Genomic DNA, 25,566 nt, shown 5'->3' with positions numbered 1-25,566 from the left:
TAGTATGGGGTCATTCTGCTTCCATTTCTACAATTTTCAGATTACAACGTCGAGCAATCCGTATAGTAGGAGGTCTAAAATATAGAGAAGACTGCAAATATGTTTTCAGGAATTTTAATATACTTACTGTTCCTTGTATGTATATTTATCAGTGTTTAAATTATATAAAATCTAACAGAGAATTTTAAATCACATAGTAACATTCACGAATATAGTACACGTCACAGAGATAAAATTTGCCTACACAGTATTCGCTTAAAAAGCTCCGAAAACGGCACCGGAAACCTAGGAATAAAATTTTTTAATGCGTTGCCTGATATATATATTATGTATGATGATTGTATTTTATGTCATTTATGTTCTTGGTAAGCCCTCCTATTGACTTGTGTTATGACCAGTGTAGTCTTTAAACATTAATAAACATTATTATTATTATTATTAATTTAGTGTAATTTCAGTTTTTCAAACATTTTATTTTAAAGCAAATTTTTGTTAAAGATTATTTATATCCAACTCTATAACTCGCTTATGGTTGGTCCTACAAGAAAAATGTAAATAACTATTTTGTAGGAAATTTTATCAGCTTTAATTTTGAAAAAAAGATAAAAATTGATAGGAGTAACTGTTTTCGAGATATAAGCAAAAAACCAAAAAACTGTTACCTTAATTAAGCGCTTGTATATAAGCAAAATTAGTACTATTAGTATTATTATTATTATTGTTATTGCTATTAATATGACGACTAAAGACGACTCTGAAAACTTTAGTGACTTTTATGTCTCCTTTTTTTTCCTCTACTAAAGTGTTATGCCCAATTAATTTAGTTTAATTTCAGTTTTTCCAACATTTTATTTTAAAGCAAATTTTTTTTTAAAGATTATTTGTATCCAACTCTATAACTCGCTTATGGTTAGTACTACAAGAAAAATGCAAATAACTATTTTATAGGAAATTTTATCGGCTTTAATTTTGAAAGAAAGATAAAAATTGATAGGAGTAACTGTTTTCGAGATATAAGCAAAAAACCGAAATAAAAACTGTAACTGTTACTGAACAAAAATGTAATTGGAGTTCGGTGTGAACCACTACAGTGCGAGCATTGTTCCCTGGTGACATCCTACAACTAGTAAGCTGTGATTCTTATACTCTCACCTTTGTCTTAACTACACCCTTCCCATTATTTTGCCTTTCTCTATCACAAAAATCAATTGTCTTTTACAATTAACCTCGATGTACCTGGAGTCTACGTTCCGACGTAGTACCAGGTACAAGTCAAACTAAACAATGCAAAATCCACCCAATGATACTCCACAATTAATTAATCAACAACAATCCACAAACTCCAACATGACGAAACAAACTTACGCACAAGAGCGGATCCAGAGGGGGGGGGTCATGGGGGTCATGACCCCCCCCCCTGGGCTTGGTCCTGGACCTAGGTGGATCACTAATTAAAATTGTTGAACATAATGTTTTTATATATTTTTTTGTCACAATATAGATTTTATGTAAGTATCTTCAATATTTAATTAATTTAATAGAATACTTTGTATGATGGCAAACGTATTATTCGGAAACGAACGCATCGAAAATTTGAATTTTACAGCGCCACCGCCATCTTTCATCCGATGTCATATTTCGTGTGACAATTGTGCGTGTTTTATTTTTGACTAACGTCTAGGTAGACCTAACCTCAATCGGAACGACTTAAACTTACCTCAATCAACTGTTTTATTCTCATAATAGTTAATACAGTACTAAGTTAAAAAACTTTAAAATTTCATTATAAGTAATAGCGTTCTTAAAAGTGGTTGGTGCAAATTCATTACAAGAAATGGTAAGTAAGTAATAAGTTTCTTCATTATGCCACTGTGTGTGTGTGTGTGTGTTCAAACTCAAATGTTATTGTTGTTAATGTTCTTATAGTACTTCGTAGGTAGATAAGTAGGAATGAAAGCATATAAAAATAATCTTCGTTGAAGTTTTAAAAAGCACTTAGCGACCTAGCGAAAACGATGCAAAACTACTGCACGACACAAAATCATTGGGCTTTATTAACAGGCGTTTACAAATAGTGTAAATACTTAGTGATCTTAACTATTTACTTTATTTATATATTATAGATTTTTAAAAACTATAAAATATTAAAGAAGCAAACACTATACCTAACGTATTATTTAATGTACCTAATAACAATTCACTTTACTACTTTTTTTTTGTTTAAACGTGCCAATTGCTGAGACTACTAATAATTAAAAATTACTGCTCTGGTCCTGTGATTTAGTGGTGAAATTTCTGGTAATTAACCTATGAATCGCGGGTTCAAGCCCCGTCCGTACCTACATGGCTAATATTTACGGGATATTTGTTTTGGTTTGAGTCTGGGTGTTTTTTAGTCTGTTGTCTGTTGTGGTGTGGGGTGTGAAATTTGCATGGCTTTGCTTGCAGGGTGACTCTAAGGGAAAAGGAGATGGTAGTGGTGGGTTGAAACGTAATACAGGTGGCAGTTCATTAAAAAAAAATAGATTCATATTTCATAAAGAAACCAAGGCTTGAGATTGCTCAGTCGAAAAATTTACCTACAACTACTACCCATGCTTCTGCTTCTACAGCTACATTGCCTACATTTACCTTAGATGAAGAAAAATCATGTTCTTCCGTTATTAACGATATTCAGCCTATATTATCTACGTCGACTTCAGATTCTGATCAGATAAAGACTTCAGTTTCTCAATCAGAATTTGCTTCTGATATTGCATGTTATACAGGGAACAATATAGATGATTCATCTAAAGCTATGTTGCTTGAAAAGCATTGGCAGCCTCCCCCTAATTACACTTTCCCGCACTGTGTTGTTAATAAAAAAGGGAAACAAACAAAAAAATATGCTCAGAAGTCCCACCTTGACAAGTTTCACTGGCTTGTTTTGTCGCATAAAGGCCAGGGTCTTTACTGCAAGTACTGTGCTTTGTTTGCCATAGCTCCTGGAGGTGGTATACAGACAAAAACACCTTTATGTCGACTCGTAAAAGAGCCCTTAAAAGCTTTTGATAATTTGCTTGGTGAAAATGGTGTTCTGTTGACACACCAGCGAAACAAATACCACGAATTAGCTGTCGAAGCAGGGAAGAACTTTTTGTTGACTTTTCACAAACCAGAAATTAATATAATGAACCAAGTAAGTAGTCAAAGACTGACACAAATAAATGAAAATAGAGAACGTTTGCGACCAATCGTAAAAACTATAATATTTTGTGGTCGTCAAAATATATCGTTACGTGGCCATCGCGACGATGGTAAATTGTTGAGCTATGACAGCGTGGTAGCCGATGAAGGAAATTTTAGAGCCCTTTTAAAATTCCGTATAGATTCTGGCGATACTGCATTGCAGCAACATTTAGAATCTTCAAAGTCCAACGCCACGTACATCAGCAAGACTGTACAAAATGAGTTGATAGATGTTTGCGCAGAAATTATTCAGGAAAATATTTTACAGAATATACGGGAAGCTAAATTTTTTTCAATTTTGTTCGATGAAACAACAGATATATCACATATCTCACATCTGAGCCTATCATTTCGATATTTTCATAATGGTATTATAAAGGAACATTTTGTAACTTTCTGTGATACTTACGATGCTCTTCGACGTGAAGAAAACAATTCAGGTGATATAGAGCCTCGATTGACAGGTGTATCATTGGCGAAAATCGTTGCAAATCTGTGTACCAAATTTAACGTAGATATAACTTGGTGTGTGGGTATTGGAACTGACAGCTGCTCGGTTATGGCATCAGAAACGAAAGGTGCAGTGCAAGAATTGACTAAAATAGCCATTCACGCCAAACGATGCCCGTGCAACAACCATGTACTTAATAACTCGTTGGCTAGATCATCCAAAGTAGTTTCTTGTCGCAATACATCTGGCACAATGAGAAAAGTTGGAGCATTTGCCAATGCATCCGCTAAGAGGCATGAAATTTTTAAAAAAGAACTTGGAGTTGCCATGCAAGGTATCTGTGAGACACGTTGGGTAGAGAGGCATGATGGGCATCTTCAATTTCAAGGAGACAACTTTGTCAAAATTTGTAGCGCTCTGGAGAAGATTTCTACTTGGCAAGACAGTAAAACTGCTAATGATGCCCATTGCTTGCTGCAAACATTGCGCAGTTCTGACTTTATTATATCCTCCATCTGTTTAAGTGATGTATTAGGTGGGTACTTGTGTTTTTGTGTTTTAAAATAAACAATTTAAGCTACCGTTTATATTAAGTCATGTATCCTTAGTTTATTCACTCATACTCACAGACAGTCACTAACTTTTTATTTTTCAGGCGCTACTGTATCTTTAAGCAGAATACTGCAATCGAACTCAATTGATTTAAAAAAGCTGCGGACGCTATTAATGATACTATAAGTGTTCTACAAAATAAAAGAGAAAATGCGGACGTTATTTACCGACAGCTTTTTGAAGAGGCTAAAGAAGTGGCTGGGCAGCTAGATGTAGAAATTAAATGTCCCAGAATAGTGTCAAGACAAATACATAGGGCCAATAACCAACCTGCCCAATCTGCTGAAGAGTATTTCCGCAGAGCTATATACATCCCTCTTCTAGATTCAATAATAAATGACCTAGAGGACCGTATGTCTCTTGAAGTACTTAATTTGTTTCAGCTCAGCGTTTTCATGCCAAAAAGCGAATACAGTAATCAAGACATTGAAACTGTGAAACAACTAGCAACCGATTATACATTGTTACTAGATAATACTCCAGTTTCTGTCGTTGTAAACGAATATCGACTGTGGATGGTGAAGTGGCAGCGGAGTCAGGACATGCCGCAGTCGATTTCTGACCTTATTTTAAATTGCGATATTGAAATGTATCCTAATATAAGAAAATTTTTATGTATTATGGCTACACTACCTGTTAGTATAGCGACAGCGGAAAGATCTTTCTCTACATTACGAAGAATCAAATCATGGCTAAGAGCTGCAATGGTTGAAGAACGTCTAACCGGACTGGCACTTCTCCACGTCCATAAAAACATACCCATTGAAGCAGATGAAGTGATAACGCGTTTTGGGAGAAGACGTAAAAGAAAAATTGATTTTGTAATTTAAATATATTATCAAAATTAAATTATAACTTCTTGTGACTTGACCATGACTATGTGACCCCCCCCCCTGGCGCCAAACCTGGATCCGCCCTTGCTTACGCAAGCATCTCAAAACAAACCCAAAACCAATTTTTACCCAGAAGCCATGCAATCATCATTGATACACTAGATGATTTCAAATTAACTGATTACGTAGTCGCTATTGGCACGATAATTGGTCCAAAATTCATAAAATCCGCGTCAAGAATCTCCAACAACCGAATATGTATCTATCTCACATCAACGGAACTAGTCAATCAGCTGGTAAACGACAAAAAAACGATAAGAATTGAAGATAAGGAGTTTAAAATTCGCAAATTAATCACACCTGCACAGCGATTAGTAATAGGAAACGTATGCACTTCTATCCCTCATTCCATAATAGAAAATGAAATCGCCAAAATAGGACTTAGAGCTGTTTCTTCTGTTACATTACGAGCAGGAATACTTGACGACGCGTACAGTCACGTTGAAAGTTTCCGAAGACAAATTTTTGTCACTCCCCCTGAAGACAATTTTGAATTACCTCAGTCAATTGTAATTAATTTTGAAGACACAACCTTTAGACTCTTCCTAAGTTTTGAGGAGATTACCTGCTTCATCTGTAAACAACAAGGTCATTTTACTAACAGGTGTCCAACAAATACTACTGCCAATTCTCAATCTGCATCCGTTCCAAATAACGAAACAACAGATGATGACAATGAAGATGAAGAAGAACCAAGAAATGCAGACTTGGAAGCGCAACATGAAACACCAACAAAACCCCATAAAAACAAAAATAAACCAATAAGCCAAAAACGTTCAGCAAGCACCACAAGTGAAGAAAAACCAACAACACCCGAGAAATTTCAAACAAACAAAACTGAAAACAAACAAGATATCTTTAACAAACCCAGACCACCTCCAACAAATCTGAGGAAGAAGGCAAAAATAATTCATTTATCGCAAGAGTCACTAGACAATCTAAATATCAATGGCATAGAAGAATTGTTGCAACCAATTAAAAGTACGTTAGAAAGTCCAAACAGTCCATACCCCCTTGATTTCGAACAGCTTTGTGATTTCATCACTAACACAAAACATACATCTGATTTACTTTCTCTAACAAAAGAGTACACAGACGACACTGACAACTTCATAAACATGATAACTACTTTATACAACTCACTTGAAGATCGCAGAATGAAGATAAAATTCACAAAAATTAAGAATAAAGTATTGTCACAACTTCAAGAGGAAAATCATGACTCCGAAGCCGAGAGCACCAGCTCGAGGCTAAGCACTTACTAGTAAAATTCACATTTCTCCTGCAATGGAACATTAACGGATATTACTCTCACCTACCAAACTTAGAAATCTTAATATCAGAAACAAATCCGATAATTTTGTGCCTACAAGAAACACATTTCAAAGAAAATAACGTTCACAACTTGAAACATTATAAAAAGTATTTTAAAAACAGGAAAAATCAAAACATCGCTTCTGGAGGGGTTGCAATATATATTGACGAAAAATTTAAATCTGAAGAAATACCGTTACCAAACACAGAGCAAGAAGTAATTGCAGCGAGAATTTATTTCCCAGAACCAATAACAGTGTGTAACTTCTACATTCCTCCAAACAAAGATATGTCATTCGATGAATTTAGTCAAATTTTAGAACAACTCCCAACTCCTAGAATAATACTAGGAGACTTCAACGCTCACAGCCAATTATGGGGTGCACACACAACCAACAGAAAAGGGCGTATCTTAGAAAAAGCGATAAACGATGTTGATCTACTTTTATTAAACACTGAGCAGCCGACCAGACTTGACGCATTTTCAGGTCAGTTTTCTACTCTAGATCTAACCTTCTGCGATCCATCCTTACTCCCTAGCTTGAACTGGAATGTCAAAACATATCAACACAACAGCGACCATTTTCCAGTCGTGATTGAACACCATAAAACACAGCATCTATCAACTCAAAGTTTTAAACCTAAGTGGAAAACAACATCAGCCAATTGGATCCTATTCGAAAATATCCTTACTAATCTAATAAACAATAAAGAAACTCCTGATGACCCAATCCACATGATACAACACCTAAGTGACGTAATAATAGAAGCTGCCAACGTAGCAGTTGGAAAAACCAAACCAATAGCTAATCATTTCCCTGTCCCTTGGTGGAATAATGAATGCGAGAAGGCGATTCGAGATAGTAAGAAGGCGTACAACAAATTCAAACGTCAAAACACCCAAGAAAACCTATTTCAATTTAAGCGTCTAAAAGCAAAAGCTAAATACACTATTAAAAAAAGTAAAAAAGAAAGTTGGCAAAACTATGTTTCTACAATAAGAGCAGACACCCCGATTCCCGAAATTTGGACCAAAATTAGAAGAATCAAAGGAAAACCAGCTCACAACTCACAAATCACCTTTATAAATAAAAATGGCACAGTTTACGATAAAAGTGATGACATCGTTGAAATATTAGCCGAAGAATTCGAAAACGCATCGTCAAACAATAACTACACCAAAAACTTCCTTGAACACAAAAATCAGAAAGAAAAAGAAAACATCGAAATAAACCTTCAAGCAAAACACCCCCTAAATGAAGCAATTACATACGTAGAATTAGAGGATGCTATAGATAATAGTAAAAACTGCGCCGCTGGACCTGATGACATCCCTCCCATATTTTTGAAAAAATTGCCTCCACTGTTAAAACAATTACTGTTAAACTGTTTCAACGCTATCTTTGAGTCAGGAGCTTTTCCAGAAATCTGGAGTAAAGCAATCATAATACCAATTCTAAAACCAAACAAGTCCAAAAACGAAGCTGCATCTTATAGACCCATATCATTAACATGTTGCTTATGTAAAGTAATGAAAAGTATTCTAAACAAACGACTAAATTGGTATCTGGAAAGCATTAACCTTATAAATCCAGCTCAAAACGGTTTTCGCCAACTACGATCTACAACTGACAATATCCTTGCACTTGAAAGCAACATAAACGAAGCCTTCTCTGACTCAAAGCACGCATTAGCAATTTTCTTTGACTTAAATAAAGAACTCTACGCTATACTAAGAGCCCTGCAATCCGCCGAAACACATCACGAGTCAAACAAAAGCCTGGCCATTTGCACAGACTCCATTAGCAGCATTCTCAACATCCAGAAACTTTACCCTACAAATCCAATTGTGATCAAAATCCAAGAAGAAATTCAAAAACTACAAACTGCAGAAAAGGCAGTACATCTCATCTGGGTACCAGCACACTACGGAATAGAAGAAAACGAACACGCAGATCAAATAGCTAAACAAGTTCCGGAAGATCAAGAACCTGAGCGTCTCTATCCAGTGTACACGGACGTCCAGCAGACAATAAGAACCAAACATGCAAACCTGTTTCAACAACACTGGAACCAATCGACAGCGAAGCTACGAGAAGCTTATCCTGATATTAAAAAGTGGGCTCCAAGTAATCTGAAAAGAGGAGAAGAAGTCACCATAAATCGACTCAGACTAGGACATACGCGTCTAACTCAGGAGTATCACCTGAAGAAAGTTGATCCCCCCACATGCTGCTATTGCGAAGAAAGGTTAACAGTTCGGCACATCCTACTCGAATGCCCAAAATACCATGACATTCGAAACGAAGCCAATTTTCCCCTTCCGTATGGAAGATATTCTCAGCCCGAAAAACGAAGATAAAATACTAATCTTCCTTAAAAGAACAAATCTGATATCCAAAATTTAACCATTGAATTATTTAAGAAACTTTGTATATAGAATTCCAAATTACTGTACCGGGTGCTAATAGCCTAGCAGCTGAAGCACTCTTCTTCCGTTAAATAAAAAAAAAAAAATGTAATTCAGTTTTCAATGTTTGAGACGAAGACGAAAATGCAGCATTTAAAACCGACTTTGAAGACTTTAGTGACTTTTATGTCTCCTCCTTTTTCCTCTAATAAAGTGATGGACCCAATAAATTAAGTGTATTTTAAATCACAAGACATTTTCTGTTAAAGCACATTGTTAGAATTTAGTTTAATTTAGTTTTTGGGCTCAGAGAATTTTTGTTTGTTTTATTTTGAATTTCTCCCGCGGTCATGCGCGATTCGCAAAGGGTGGTTTTTTAGTTTTAAGTAGTAGCGCGCGTGTGACCTTGAAGAGGTGTTGAGTTCTTGGTTTGAAAAACGCATCAGGTAGTTTCGTTCCGCTTCGTGGGTTCTCACCAAAAAAGAACAAGCCGGCCGGCGAAGAATTTTCCAAAGACGCCAAAAGGTAAGAACCACCCCAAGCTCGCCGCTCTCATTTTTTTTTCTCTTGTAACTTGAACTGCCCATACGAATTTAGCCGCTTACATTTTTTTTGGTCCTTCGAACCCCAATGCAAAGTGTATTCGGAACCATTGTTGTTAGTTTAAATTTGTTTCAATTCGCAAATTCGTATGGGTAAATTCTCTGAGCTTGTTTCGTCGTTTCATAATTACAGTTTTTCGGTTCAATTTGTCGCGTCCTAGAACAGGTATTGGTTATCTCGCTTTATCACTGGGTTTTTGCTTTCGGGTTATCGCTTTTTCTCGCTCTTTTCGTTGTAGTTTCGAATTGTTAAATCGATTTATTTTTATTTCGTATTTGAAATCCAGGATTTGAATATGGCCCCTAAATCCATAAAAAAATGTAGTGCTCTTCGGGAGACCGCTATTACGCAAATGAACGAGTTAAAAAAGGTAGCGGAGGTGGCTGATCGTCAAGAAGCGCTTTACGAAAGTTCTTATCCTGAATTTAAAGCTCGCTATAAATTTATTGAACGCATATACGGGGATTTTTATCAATATCATAACACAATAATTGGTACGTTGGCAAACAGTGATGAGGAGTTAAACCAAGAAAAAGAAATTCAGGCTGCATTTGATAATGATTATTATTTTGTTCATATGGTGTTCGAGCGCGTTTTTAAATCAAAGCCAACCTTTGAACGCTCGCAGTCAAATCAGTCTGAAACCACTAATAAAGATCACATTCAATTGCCTCGGTTGGAGTTGTATAAATTTAGCGGAGAATTAAAAACGTGAAAAACATTTTTGGACATGTTCAACTCAACAATTCATAAGAATGGGTCGTTGTCAGACGTGGAAAAATTCAGTTATTTAATTTCGTCTCTTAGTGAGGAGCCACTATCAATTGTTAGTCGTATTCCTATGGTAGGCACTAATTATCAAATTGCATACGATGCTCTCGTTAAAAGATACGACAACAAGAGATTGCTTGCGACGCACTATTGGAACCAAATCGAAAATGTCCCTTCGTTGACAGAGAATTATACATCGTCGCAACTTAGAACATTGTTGTCCACATTTGAGGAAAATTTGGCGGCATTAAAAATGTTACAATTTCCAGTCGAAAGTTGGGATTTTGTGTTATTTAATATGTTGTTGAATAGGCTTTGCTCGTCGTTAGTAAGTCGTTTCGAACTCGGTCAAGATTCGCCAACCGCTGTCCCAACTTTTAAATCGCTAAGTGAATTTTTGCTTTTAATGTCGCAAGCCTCGGACAATGTTTCTCAAAATGTCACTCCAAATACGTCGAAATTAACGCAAAAGGTTCCAAAAATTGTTTCTTCTCCTGTTAAACCTCGACAAGGTTCGGTATTCCTTGTAAATTCGGAAAACTCCAAATGTGCCTTATGCAATCGCGATCATCTCATCTATAAATGTCCCACATTTCTCGCAAAATCACCACAATCTCGTTATGAAATAGTAAAGTCCAAACAATGGTGTCTTAATTGTCTTGGTGCTAAACATTTATTGCGCAATTGCAACTCGTTGTCGACTTGTCGAGACTGTCATCAACGCCATCACTCTCTTTTGCATTTTGTTAGTTCGAATACGCTCTCAACTCAGTCCAAACCCGCAACAATTTCGGAAAATCCAATCGCTCCAATAGATACTACCCCTAAATCGCTAGATTCGCCTACTCGCATTAATTCGCTCACTAATTTGATTCCGTCGCAGTCTGTATTGTTGTCTATCGCTGTAGTTGAAGTCCAGGATTCGTTAGGACAGTTCCAAGAAGTTCGCATCCTCGTAGATAGCGCTAGTCAAGCGAATTTCATTACAAAAAATTGTGCAGAGCGCTTAGGATTATCACGCAAAACATCGACCTTTATAATTAAAGGCTTGGGAGGCATGAATGATAAGGCCTCAAAAGAGGTTTCATGCACTCTTCGATCGAAAAATGAGCCATCTATTCGTTTATCAATTAACGCAATTCTTCTTGACAAAATTTGCGATGATATGCCAAGCGTATCATTCTCAACTTCCGGTTGGACCAACCTAATGAATTTGACATTAGCGGACAGTCAATTTAATCTTTCTCGTGGTATTGACATGTTATTGGGAGCGGATATTTTTCCTCTTATCTTAGAATCTGGTCGCCTTCTCGGAAATTCGGACGTTCCCACCGCTATGAACACAAAATTTGGTTGGATTCTTATAGGTCAATTTCGGTCAAATACGCATAGGAAGCACAGTTCTTCACCACACCTTCATAGTTTTTGCGCAACAATCGAATCATTCGAAACAATACCTCTCGAAAACATCGTCAAACAATTTTGGGAAATTGAAGAGCCTAATTTACCTTTGGATGTTACTTTGCCACCCGAAGATAAATTAGCAGAAAATAACTTTGCGTCGCTAATTTATCGAAATAATTCTGGTCGATTTGTCGTTCCCATGTTGTTTAAAGAAGACGATCCTATGTTTCCCGGTTCGTTCGCTAACGCATTTCGGAGACTTCAGTCAATCGAGCGTCGTCTCATTAAAAACCCCTTGCTTTACGAAGACTATAAGGCTTTTATGAACGAATATTTAGATCTTGGCCACATGCAGCTCCTTACAAATGGAAATTCGTCGGATGGATATTATATTCCCCACCACTGTGTTATAAAGGCTGATAGTCCTAGCACAAAACTTCGCGTAGTTTTCGATGCCTCCTGTCCTTCGTCAGAAGGCAAATCTCTCAATGATAGTTTATTTGTAGGTCCAAAACTTCAAAAGGACATTTTGACTATTCTTTCACGCTTTAGAGTTCATCCCATCGTGTTCACCGCAGATATACGACAGATGTATCGTCAAATTTTGATTCTTCCTGAACATCGCAAATTTCAGAAAATTTTGTGGAGAAACTCCCCACAGGAACCCGTTCAGGAATATCAGTTAAATACCGTTACCTACGGAGTGTCGTCTTCTCCCTTTTTGGCAATTCGCACATTAGGCGAACTTGCATCTCTGGAAAAAACTCGATTTCCTCTCGCTTCCGAAGTCCTGGTTAACGATGTTTATATCGATGACATTATTACAGGTTGCTCTTCGATTGCTGAAGCTCATAATTTGCGGGATGAACTAATTGACTTGCTCAGTACTGCAGGTTTCGAATTAAGAAAGTGGTCTAGCAATGACCCTAGCATTTTAAACAAAATTCCTCTTTCACATCAATTAGATCAAGCTCTTGCGTTCAATAGTGAATCAGAGTTTTTCGTTAAAGTTTTGGGACTGCAATGGAACCCGCGTAACGATAGTTTTTCTTATAGTATTCAACCGTTCAATCGTCCGTGCGTAAAACGATCGCTTTTGTCTGAATTGGCTCGCATATTCGACCCTATTGGGTTTTTGGCTCCTTTAACTTTTTACGCAAAACGTTTAATTCAGTATCTATGGACTTTGAAGTTGTCTTGGGATGACTCGCCTCCTGACGACATTATTTCGAGTTGGACGCAATTTTGTTGGGAACTTCCCCAATTAGCGACTTTGCAAATTCCCCGAAAAATTATCGTAGAAAAAGTTCGGTTGTGTACCCTTCATGGTTTCTGCGACGCTAGTGAGTCTGGTTACGCCGCAGTGGTCTATTTACGAAGCGTCTCAGTTACCCATGCAATAGAAATTCGTCTCATTTGTGCAAAGTCAAAGGTAGCGCCGTTGAAGAAAATTTCCATTCCGCGTCTAGAGTTATGTGCGGCAGTTTTATTGGCCAAGTTAATAGATTACACCCTTACCACGTTTAAAGGTGTCATAGAGATTGAACAAGTTTACGCGTGGTCCGACTCTACCATAGCCCTTTCGTGGATTCAATCGTCTCCTCACCTTTGGAAGGTATTTGTTAGCAATAGGGTTGCTCTCATTCAATCGTTAGCACCCACTGCTACTTGGCATCACGTTTCGTCGGATGACAACCCCGCCGATTGCGCGTCTCGTGGTTTAAATCCAATGCATCTCCTGCAGTACCCGCTATGGTGGGCGGGACCCACTTGGTTACGCAATTTTGATTTGGTCGTAGGTAAATCGGAGATACCAGATTTGAAAAATGACTCGATAATGGTAGAAGAACAACGCAAGGTTGTCTTAATTCTTCAAACTGTAATGAAGCATCCGGATTCCGGACGATTCTATGGTGACGTAGGAGTCATGCGCTCAAGTCAGTTCCACCACCACCGGCGCTCGGTTTGTTTACACCGTGTCGCCAATAAAAGGGCGAAACCGAGCGTTCTCCAGCAGTTGCTCACTGTGCATCAAACCGGTGAGTAACTCTGGGGGTCGAGCCGTGCATCAAACCGGCAAAACCTTCTCCGACGAGTGGTGCTTGCTGCGCATCAAACCAGCACACCATCTCCACCGCCCAGACCGACCTGGGGCTTGGTAGGGAAATTACGACCGAGGACAACCGTGGAAATAGTGTATATAGTTAGGGATAGTTATTATTATTACTTTTATTTATCTTGGGGATTTGTTATTTTTATTTGTACAGTTTGATAGAATAAATAATTGGTTTGAGTTAGAAACCCGTTTTCTCTCTCTCTTGAGGCTTTCCAAAAGGCCCAACCGCAACCCGATCTCCGACAAAGCCGCCCGGAAAAAGGACATTACAAAACAGAAGAAAGTTTTTTTTGATCGCATATTGAGTACCTTCTCTTCTCTTCGAAAAATATTACGCATTATCGCAGTGTGGCTACGGTTTGTCAAAAATCTTAAAACTAAAACTCGAAATTTTGAGGCCTTAAGTGAGGATGAAATAAACTACGCATTGACCCTGCTCGTTAAACATGTCCAACAACAAGTATTCGCCTCGGAAGTTAAAAATCTGGAATCTTGTTCCAAACCCTTCAGAAAATTGGCGCCCTTTGTAGATCCTCAAGGGATTTTACGTGTAGGTGGTCGCCTCAAACACTCTGGTTTTTCTTTCGATGCTAAACATCCGATGTTACTTCCTCGTGGACATCGAGCTAATTGTTGAGGATATGCACATTCGGTATTTTCACCCCGGCACTCAAACCCTCCATTTCCTATTGTCTCAGAGATTTTGGATATTGGGGGTTAAAAAAACTTATTTCGAAAATAATTTCTCGTTGTTTACGCTGTTGGCGTTTGAACCCTCGTTCTCCTCAACCTCCAATGGGAGATTTACCGTCGCTGCGTATTTCTCAAATCAAGCCTTTTTCGTGTGTTGGAGTGGATTATGGTGGTCCTTTTAAGATCACTTTAGGTAGAACTCGAGGCTCAAAGTCGCAGAAGGCCTATATTTGTGTATTTCTATGCTTTAGTACTAAAGCTATTCATATCGAATTAGTGTCGGATTTATCCACAGAAGCGTTTTTGGCCGCTTTACGGCGATTCGTGGCTCGTCGAGGACGTTGTTCTTATATTTATTCAGATTGCGGTACTAATTTCGTTGGTGGCTATCGCGAGCTTAATCGTCATATGAAATCAGCCGCAGAACGTGAACGTCTTCGGTGGCATTTTAACCCCCCATCAGCCCCTCACTTTGGAGGGATTTGGGAGGCCGGCATTAAGTCGGTCAAAACCCATTTACATCGTCTTATAGGAGAGCAAATCCTCACATTCGAAGAATTGTATACGGTTCTAACTCAAATTGAGCAGTACTTAATTCGCGTCCTCTTTGCCCGGTTAGCGCCGATCCTAACGACCTCTCAGTTTTAACCCCTGGCCATTTCTTGACGTTAGAACCTCTTAGCGCACCTCCTGATTCAGACTTATCGTCATTGAAAATAAATCGATTAACGCGCTGGCAATTAGTCCAACGTCTGCACCAAGATTTCTGGTCACGATGGCATCAGGAATATTTACACACTCTTCAGCAACGAAGTAAGTGGAATACTTCTTCAAAACCAATCGTTCCTGATACTTTAGTGATTGTTAAAAATGAATGCCTATCTCCTTTACGATGGCAGTTAGGAAGAATCGTCGCGGTGCATCCTGGTGCAGATGGGGTCGTCAGAGTTGCCACAGTACGTACCTCCCAGGGTACGCTCAAGCGCCCAGTGGTAAAGCTTTGCCCTTTACCTGTTCCTACGGTTTCGTAAAACGCGGAGCCTTTTAGGTGGGCGGTATGTTAGAATTTAGTTTAATTTAGTTTTTGGGCTCAGAGAATTTTTGTTTGTTTTATTTTGAATTTCTCCCGCAGTCATGCGCGATTCGCAAAGGGTGGTTTTTTAGTTTTAAGTAGTAGCGCGCGTGTGACCTTGAAGAGGTGTTGAGTTCTTGGTTTGAAAAACGCATCAGGTAGTTTCGTTCCGCTTCGTGGGTTCTCACCAAAAAAGAACAAGCCGGCCGGCGAAGAATTTTCCAAAGACGCCAAAAGGTAAGAACCACCCCAAGCTCGCCGCTCTCATTTTTTTTTCTCTTGTAACTTGAACTGCCCATACGAATTTAGCCGCTTACACACATTTTTTTTTAATTATTAATTGTTTTCAAACTTATATCTCGCTTATGGTTAGTTCTACATGAAAAATGTAAATATACTAGTTATCAAAAAAAGCGGAACACATAGAAATTGTGTAGGTAAAGAACTGAAACTTTGTGAAAATGTTGTTACCCACTCAAAAATAAATTGTTAACGGTTTCTTAGCCATTCCTCAAAAAACAACCCCTTTAAGAAGGTTTTTCTAGTCTTTCTGGGGTTCACTGATATGCTTTTTCTGTTGGCGATAACTATGGAAAACTTTGTTTTCTGTGTATATTGGGCACTAACAGTATGCCTCCCGTACGAAGACAACCACGTTACCAGCAGTTAACCCCTTTTGAGCGGGGGCGAATTGTCGGGCTACGTGAAGGTGGCATGTCGGTTCGGGAAATTGCAGCTCGTGTGAATCGTGGAGTGGCTACTGTCCTGCGATGTATACGGGCATGGGAGGAAGAAGGGAGAGAACATCGAGCGAGAGGTTCTGGACGGCCACGAGGTACTACCGCACGCCAGGATCGGTACCTCCACTTTTTAGCCTTTCGAGACCGGCATGTCTCCACACGGCAGATTGGTGATCAGTGGTATGCTGCAGAGGGTCGACCAGTTACAATGGCAACTGTATATAGACGAATCAGATCTTTCGGGCTTCACTCTTATCGTCCGCATTTGGTGCTCCCCTTAACTCCTCAACAACAACAACATCGACTTGACTGGTGTCGCGCGCGAGAGAATTGGGATCTAGAATGGAATTCGGTGGTCTTTTCGGATGAATCGCGGTTTTGTTTGGGCATGCATGATGGTCGACAAAGAGTTAGAAGGGTACGTGGGGAACGGCGAAACGTGGCCTTTTCTGTGGAACGCCCTGTAGCTCGAACTGTGGGTGTCATGATTTGGGGCGCGATAGCCTATGGTAGTAGGTCACCCCTTGTTTTTATTGAGGGATCCATGACTGCCCAGCGCTATGTACAGGAGGTTCTGGAACCTGTCGCAGTACCATATGTGCAAACTGTTGAAAACGCGTCGTTTCAACAGGATAACGCCACGCCACACTCAGCACGCTTTACGTTGAGGTACTTAGAAGAAGTTCAGGTGCAAGTTCTTCCTTGGCCGCCTCGATCGCCTGACCTCTCGCCGATCGAGCACATATGGGATTCAATAGGTCGGCGAGTGACGAATTTACCCCAGCCTCCACAAACGCTAGCGGACCTGCGACGAGAAATTTTGACTGCTTGGGAGGCCCTGCCCCAAGACGAAATTAATCATTTAATTCGAAGTATGCCACGGAGGGTTGCAGAGTGTATACATGCACGTGGAGGGCCAACCCATTATTAAGTTTTTTTTGTTAAAATTTCTATTTTTCAATTACACTTTTTTCATCATTTATTGTTTACTTTACCACCATTTTATATTTTCAATTTCATTAAATTCAACGCATTATTTCTGGGTGTTCCGCTTTTTTTGATAAGTAGTATAACTATTTTGTATGAAATTTTATCAGCTTTAATTTTGGTGAAAAAATAAAAATTGATAGGAGTAACCGTTTTCGAGATATAAGCAAAAAACCAAAAAACTGTTACCTTAATTAAGCGCTTGCATATAAGCAAATTTAGTACTATTAGTATTATTATTATTAATGTTATTGTTATTAATATGACGACTAAAGACGACTCTGAAGACTTTTAGTGACTTTTATGTCTCCTCCTTTTTCCTCTACTAAAGTGTTAGACCCAATTAATTTAGTTTAATTTCAGTTTTTCAAACATTTTATTTTAAAGCAAATTTTTGTTAAAGATTATTTATATCCAACTCTATAACTCGCTTATGGTTGGCCCTGCAATTAAAATGCAAATAACTATTTTGTAGGAAATTTTATCAGCTTTAATTTTGGAAGAAACATAAAAATTGATAGGAGTAACTGTTTTCGAGATATAAGCAAAAAACCAATAAGAAAACTGTAACTGTTACTGAACAAAAATGTAATTCAGTTTTCAATGTTTGAGACGAAGACGAAAATGCAGTATTTAAAAACGACTTTGAAAGCTTCAGTGACTTTTATGTCTGCTCCTTTTTCCTCTATAAAAGTGTTGGACCTAATAAATTAAGTGTATTTTAAATCACAAGACATTTTCTGTTAAAGCACTTTATTTTTAAATATTAATTATTTTTAAACTTATATCTCGCTTATAGTTAGTCCTACATGAAAAATGCAAATAACTATTTTGTTGGAAATTTTATCAGTTTTAATTTTAGTAAAAAGATAAAAATTGATAGGAGTAACTGTTTTCGAGATATAAGCAAGAAACCAAAAAACTGTTACTTTAATTAAGCGCTTGCATATAAGCAAATTTAGTACTATTAGTATTATTATTAATGTTATTGTTATTAATATGACGACTAAAGACGACTCTGAAGACTTTGGTGACTTTTATGTCTCCTCCTTTTTTCTCTACTAAAGTGTTAGACCCAATTAATTTAGTTTAATTTCAGTTTTTCAAACATTTTATTTTAAAGCAAATTTTTGTTAAAGATTATTTATATCCAACTCTATAACTCGCTTATGATTGGTCCTACAAAAAAAATGCAAATGACTATTTTGTAGGAAATTTTATCAGCTTTAATTTTGGAAGAAACATAAAAATTGATAGGAGTAACTGTTTTCGAGATATAAGCAAAAAACCAATAAGAAAACTGTAACTGTTACTGAACAAAAATGTAATTCAGTTTTCAATGTTTGAGACGAAGACGAAAATGCAGTATTTAAAAACGACTCTGAAAGCTTCAGTGACTTTTATGTCTCCTCCTTTTTCCTCTATAAAAGTGTTGGACCTAATAAATTAAGTGTTTTTTAAATCACAAGTCATTTTCTGTTAAAGCACTTTTTTTAAATATTAATTATTTTTAAGCTTATATCTCGCTTATAGTTAGTCCTACATGAAAAATGCAAATAACAATTTTGTTTGAAATTTTATCAGCTTTAATTTTAGTAAAAAGATAAAAATTGATAGGAGTAACTGTTTTTGAGATATAACCAAGAAACCAAAATATCGGTAATAAACTGATATCGCGAAATGGTAAAAAGTTCTGAACAAGTCTTTGTCAAAGCTTGTGTACGTGAAACCCGTAGAGAGATATTACTTCTACATTTATTCAGATTGATTTCTAAAAGCTTGTGAGTCCGGGTTATGTTCAGAATTTATTCTAGGTGTTGATTAAGTGACTTTTACCGGAGACGATATTTCGGCACAATAGACAAAACGTAGGTAAGTGAAAGAACTTTTTTTTTTATTTGCCCAAGCAGAAACAACTGAAACACCTGAGGTTGCAGAGGATCTGAATATAACTGAACTTGACCCCACAAGCGAGATGATTCCACAGTTAGAATCACAAGAAGCGACCGAAATAAGACAAAACCCAAAAAGAGTCAAATCAACCCCAACCCATACAAGAAAACCTAAACAACCACCTATAATTATCAAGTCTGCAATCACTAAACCGCTAAACACTCAATTTAAGATTCTATACCTCAAAAACGAAACGAAAATCTATACCGAAGAAAAAGAAGCCAGAAACCTCATCATCAATCAGCTTACTCATTCAAAAATTAACTTCTACACATTCACTCCGAAAGATGAAAAGATTTACAAGATAGTCCTGAAAGCAGCCCCATTCACGACCATTGAAGAAATTGAAACCACACTAGGGGAACACGAAGTCTACGACACAACATGCATCAAGTTGAAATCGTGCAATGATTATTCCCAATCATTCCTAATCTCTACCCAATGAAAAGAAGACCTAGACAAAATACAAAAAATTAAAAAATTGGACCACATTGACAAAAAATGGGAGCCAATACTACAAGAGGAACTTAATTGCTCAATGTTACCGCTGCCAGGCCTTCGGACATGGAAGTGGATCCTGTAATCTACCCTACCGAGGAGACCAAGAAACCGGAACCAAGACCAATAAAATTATCAAAACTTTTAACACCATAAATCCACCTACCCCATCAGATCAAATTTCCCCAAACAGCGAAATTAATAACATAATTTCCACCAAATATTTGTAAAATATGGATAAAATATTTATAAAATATTATATCTTTGTTAAATATTATTAGGATTTAAAAAATATTTCGTGAATATTTAAAAAATATATTTACAAGAAATAATTTTAAAACATTTATATTATATTTTGCTAGAATAATCAATCTTTATAACCAATTAAAAATTTTAATTAATTATTAAAAAAATTTAAAATGTTTTGTAATAACAACAAATGAGAAATTTCTAGCAAATGTGTAACTTGATAACAAGCAGTGTGCAGTGTGAATAAAAATCAAGTAAAATCTTTTACCTGATTTTTATTTACATAGATTTAATTTAGTCCTTACATATCCAGAATCCCAAACTCGAGATGTGCGCATATACCGACCGATTCGATTTATCGATTCATAAAAGTTGCAGCTAAATCATCACCTTCATCATATCTCTAGGAAATGTAGTCAAATCGATTATTTTAAATTAAAATCTTTGTAACCATCGATTAGGGTAAAGTCTTTTGTCGATTTGATCAATAAGCACACCTCTAAAAGAAGTGTTTAGTTCGGCGGCGGCGGCGCTTGCACCTTCCCGCATTCCCGCCAATTGTTCACACGCTTTCCGCAAGACATAATAGAAAATTGTTTGTAAAGTTTTTGATTGCTGTTGTTAGTGTGTTTTTACCAGGTAAGTTATCCATTTATTCTGTTTACTTTGTAAATGCCTCAGTTATAATAGCGGGTGACAAAAGAAAATTTTTGTGTGCTTAACCTAACCTCAAAATCAAAGTTACTACTAGTAGGGCCCCTTCAGCACACAACCATTTTTTAAGGAAAATTCCCGGATTTTCAAGGGTAAACAGAAAAGCAGAAGAAATTGTGAAAACACCCCCGTTTTTAAGGTTTATTTTAAAATTAACATTTTCAAAGATTTTACGTTTTTCTGTTGGGCTACTGTAACACACATTGGAATACGATTCCGGCCAAACAAATTCAAGTATTTAAAATTAAAAATCAAATATTGTCACAGATTGAACAAATGAATTATATTAGAATTAACTAAAATTGCAGTTATCAAAAAGGATTTGTGTTCTTGACATAAATAAACCTATGAATAATTTATTTATTATTTTATTGATGATACACCTTTATTAATAGAAAAATATAAGAGTTAGCTGAATAAGTTGCCATGAAAATAATAAAAATATGAAAAACTTGAGTGATTTGCTTTTTAACAAACTTAAATTTCACCCGGTAACGTGAGCATAGTTTCGTCTGTGGTTGAAACTGATGTTTGGGACCCCTCTGGCGAAGTAGACCCATTGGATTCTTCACTCGAGCTTGAGGATGATGAATCATTTTCAGCTAGATCTCCGAGCGTTCTCTTAAAGGCGTCTAAACTAGCAGCACTTCTGAATCTTATTCTTATAAACAGAGCAACGCTCATCACTATTTCAACAGTTGTGTCATCAATTCTATCAATCTCCTGAACCGGCGGGCGACAATTCTGTATGAGATCAACGGTTATTCGCTTGTGGGAAGCCGTCACCATCATTTCGGTCTCTCCACCATTATTGAAAGACACAAAGGCCAATTGTTGAAACATTGCTCTTTTCCTTCTCTTTAACTGTAGAACTTTTAATTCGTCAATCAATCGACTATCAACACCATATCGTTTTTCTTGTACCATTGTTTTTCTGTAACAGATAAAGAAATGCATAAAAAGTTGTGTACCTAGCGTATTCAGCCACATAAAATAGGAAAGCCTCTTCCATGAGTTTTGAATTAATGAACCACAGAAGGAACCATCGAAATACACAAAAATTAATAACAATTCTCCTTACCTTATTTTGTGTTCTTCAATAAACGCAAGAAAAGTCACCGAAGAAAAGATGAAAGTGATTTGTTGTTGATAATATTTTGACGTAGTGATTTTGACATTTGACTTTGCCGGTTGCCCCATCTTTCGGTGTACTAGTGCAACATATAATGACAATTGACTTTCCGAAGTAGGCAACTCAGTTAACGTTTCTGCATACAATTTATCTATTTTTGAAAATTCAAAATTGTATTTCTAATAAATAAATCAGACCTTTAGATGCAGATTTTTCAACATCCGCGGTTGCAGATGCGGATTTTAAGAATTTTTTGGCGTAGAGGTGCAGAAATAAAATAGTAAGATAATAATAGGTGGTGGTGATATTTTTTGACCTTGTTTTCAAAGGTATGTTTAAGAAAAGCAAAACTATATGGGCTTGTTCGGCACACACCATTTTTTATCAGATCTACCCCGTTTTTCAAGGTACCTTTGTTAAAAGTTAAAATTCGCTTTTTGCCCTGTTTTTCTATTGTGCCCCTATAGTACACAGCCACTTTTAAGGTAAAACACCCCGATTTTCAAGGTAGTTAAAAAAGTAAAAATATTAAGCAAATTAGCCCCGGTGTTCAAGGTAATCTAAAAAAACTAATAAGGCCCCATAGCACACAGCTATTTTTTAAGTAAAACACCCCTGATTTTCAAGGCAAACAGAAAAGCAGAAAAATCATGAGCCACTTGAGCACACAGCTACTTTTTAAAGAAAAACACCCCGATTTTCAAGGATTAATATCCAAATGGTAATGTATCAAAGTTTTCTAGAATAATTCTCTTGTCATAAATAAAACCAAATTCTTTTGTTTCTATTTTATTTAAAAGTTCTTTAGTTTTAGTATCTCTGGTAATTCGATTATATTGTGTACTGATTTTTTTGTCTTTCTTTTCTAAAATATTATTTATACTATCGGAATTAATCTTTTTGGACGTTTCATAATTTAACGTAAATCCTTTTATTTTACAAACAACTTTACCTGTGTTTGTTTTATAACAATAACTTTTAGGACCTGTTGATAACCAGTCAACAATCCATACATCCTTACCTAATTCGTCTGTCCAATCTCCCAATAGACAGCCTGTTTTAACAGTGTTTTTTCCATCATCTATATATACAATGCTATCTGTATCATAATATACTACACTTTCTCCTAATATATCTAACATTTCGTACAATCTTAGTCTAGCATTTGCAGTTGTAAAAGCAGCTATGAATATATTGGTATTGAAATTATTTTCTACATAGCAATCTTTATACTTGTAATCAATTTGTAACATATTTTCATTTATTTCATTGATATGTATATTATCAAGTCTGTCATTTAATAAAATTTCATAAAATCTTTTAACATCTGTAACATATTCTGTTGCGCCCATATTTTGTCTTTGCCCAAATTTACCCCATAAGGAATTTAAGCATATTTTCGCAACAGCCCTCTTTCCAGGATTATTTTCTATTTTACCCAATTCAATACCTAGAATTTCTTTTACAGCTTTTCTATATTCTTCTTCTGATTCAAAATCATTTCTCCATTCACTTGTCTCTAACTTTATTTTCATAAATGCTTTTACATATCCTTTAAACAAATAACTCGATTTTTTTTCAAAATGCCAAACTTCATCAATACTTATTATTTTATAGCCTTTTTCAATTGCTTTTTCTACTTCGTTGGTACACCAGGTTCCTCTGATAATTCTTTGAGATTCCGTATGAGAACATTTATCTTTTTGATTATTTAATTTTGCGCACAATTGACATAATGGAAATGTTAGCTTTTCATCACCAGATTTGGTTTTATTCTTAACAGGTAAAACGGGGTGATACAATCCTCTTGGCGGTAAAATTGCACATTTTATTAAACCATACCAATCTGTATTATACGTACGAGGTTTGAATATTTTAGTAGGATGTCCAACTGGATAATCATCGTAACATTGTACTGTTGGATATAAACTGCAAATATCTATATATTTCATTTTCTTCCCCTTAACGCGCAATTTTGTTGCATTCGTTCTTCCTCCAAAGAATGCGTTTCTAGGATTAAGTTCTTCCAATTCCTTAATTTCTTCTTCAATTTGTTTCATTTCTTTCTTATATTCTTTTGACTTCGTCCACTCACATTCCCACATTTCTATTAAGTTATAACCAGCTTTTTTTAATTGCTCGCTTCTTTCTATTGTTTTCTCATAAAGATCTTCCATAGTTGTTTTATTCTTATTATTAATAAAATCTGAACTATAACATGTTGTACAACCGTGCCAAAAACAACCGTGATATTGGTAAACAGTATTGGATTTTTCATCAAACCCGTCAACTTTTGATCCACATATTTTCACTTCACCATTGTTCAAAGCGTGTTTTATATTTGGATTATGAAAACTATTTAACCATGAAATAGACTGTTGAGAATATTGATCTTTTTTTAGATTATCAACAACAGCTATTGTATCTTTCTTAATATATTTTGATCTATATATCGCCAAGCAAACACCTGCAATAGTAATATATCTAAAAGGATCTATATTAGCAATTTCTAGAAACTGATTTCTTAATTCAAGACATCCTCTTCTTAATATATCAACATCAGAATTACAATAATCATAAAGTTCTTTTTTAAAATCAAACAAATAATTTTCTTTTCTTTTTTGTTTATGCCATTCTAAAAACTCTTCCCTTTCTTTTGGTTTCATAGAATTAACACCATAGTATTTTGTATCAGGTATTTTTCCAATATAGTTCTGATTTTCCGTTGTATTGAAGAAATGTGGAAAATAACCTTTTTTAAGTTCTTTTAGACCGAATGTTTTAGGGAAATTTTTTAAAGGTCCTTGAACAAAATTACTACTATCAATAATTCTTAAATTAATTGATTTTATTTCCATTAACATTATTTTAGATCCGTTATATACGCAGAAAGGTTTAATACCGTTTTCAACGCAATGTTTTAAAATAAAGTAAGAATCATAACCTTTAGAATAATGTGCGATAGCTGTATATCCTTTATCATCTCTAGAAATTAACCATTTGCAAAAATCTTCGTTACTCTTAAAAGAATTAACATTTCCGCTAAAATCGTGAGATATAATTAAATTAGCGATGTGTTTGCCTGTTTCTTGCATCGCTTCATAATCAAAGAATAAATATTTTTTTGTATAGGTACAATGATTTGTATGCTTTGTAGAACCACAGTTAACACATTTAAACGGTTTCCTATCATTCAGTGGTTTTTTATTACAATTTTTGCAATCACAGCATTGATAAACCCAATAGTTTTTGTTTTCAATTTTTTCCTTAGAGTATATTATAGTACACCCTTTTTCGTTACAATTTTTACAACCTTTTACTGTGTATTCCTTGTCATTTTCTTTTATTTTTGTTTGGCAGATTCCACCTTTTTGTCGTTTCCATTGCATATAACATTTATGTTTTAATATTTCAACTTCTTTACAACAATTTCGACATTTTTCCCATCCACATCTGTGTTCTTTACAACCCTCTTCTATCATTTTGTTACCTTTTTCAATTATTTGATTACCCTTCTTGTTATTTCCTTCTTCAATCATTTTATTTCCTTGTTCAATCATTTTTTTACCTTCGTCAACCATTTTATCACCTCTTTTGAGTATTTTATTACACTTTAAGCATTTATGAAATCTTTCACAAACTTCTGAATGATTTTCTAAACATTCTTGATTAAAACAGTATCTATTGCATTTTTCACAATATATTCTAGAGTCTTCTTCGTGTTTG

The 25,566-nt window shown here is 36.0% G+C and overlaps 1 protein-coding gene, 2 long non-coding RNA genes and 1 other non-coding gene across 4 annotated transcripts; 3 read left to right on the top strand and 1 right to left on the bottom strand.

Annotated features, from left to right (window-relative positions):
- Positions 1-1,652: 1,652 nt before the first annotated feature.
- On the top strand, positions 1,653-5,201 carry LOC107398874 (uncharacterized). Its single transcript, XR_010335471.1, has 3 exons — positions 1,653-1,837; positions 2,449-4,214; positions 4,335-5,201. It is a non-coding gene; the product is annotated as an uncharacterized LOC107398874 (long non-coding RNA).
- Positions 5,202-11,885: 6,684 nt separating this feature from the next.
- On the top strand, positions 11,886-15,143 carry LOC135267122 (uncharacterized). The gene is made up of 2 exons (XM_064358911.1): positions 11,886-13,725; positions 14,857-15,143. Exons 1-2 carry the CDS (start codon positions 11,886-11,888, stop codon positions 15,141-15,143), a joined length of 2,127 nt encoding a protein of 708 aa, XP_064214981.1.
- Positions 15,144-20,403: 5,260 nt separating this feature from the next.
- Positions 20,404-21,067, top strand: LOC135267052 (uncharacterized). The gene is made up of 2 exons (XR_010335294.1): positions 20,404-20,633; positions 20,685-21,067. It is a non-coding gene; the product is annotated as an uncharacterized LOC135267052 (long non-coding RNA).
- Positions 21,061-22,078, bottom strand: LOC103314969 (uncharacterized). The gene is made up of 2 exons (XR_010335291.1): positions 21,790-22,078; positions 21,061-21,642 (listed from the first exon to the last, which is right to left on the bottom strand). It is a non-coding gene; the product is annotated as an uncharacterized LOC103314969 (transcript).
- Between the last annotated feature and the right edge of the window lie 3,488 nt (positions 22,079-25,566).

The sequence above is a fragment of the Tribolium castaneum genome, chromosome 9 (assembly GCF_031307605.1).
Source record: "Tribolium castaneum strain GA2 chromosome 9, icTriCast1.1, whole genome shotgun sequence".
NCBI lineage: Eukaryota > Metazoa > Arthropoda > Insecta > Coleoptera > Tenebrionidae > Tribolium > Tribolium castaneum.
The sequence above is the reverse complement of the archived record's forward strand: the minus strand, read 5'-3'. Positions and strand labels throughout refer to the sequence as shown.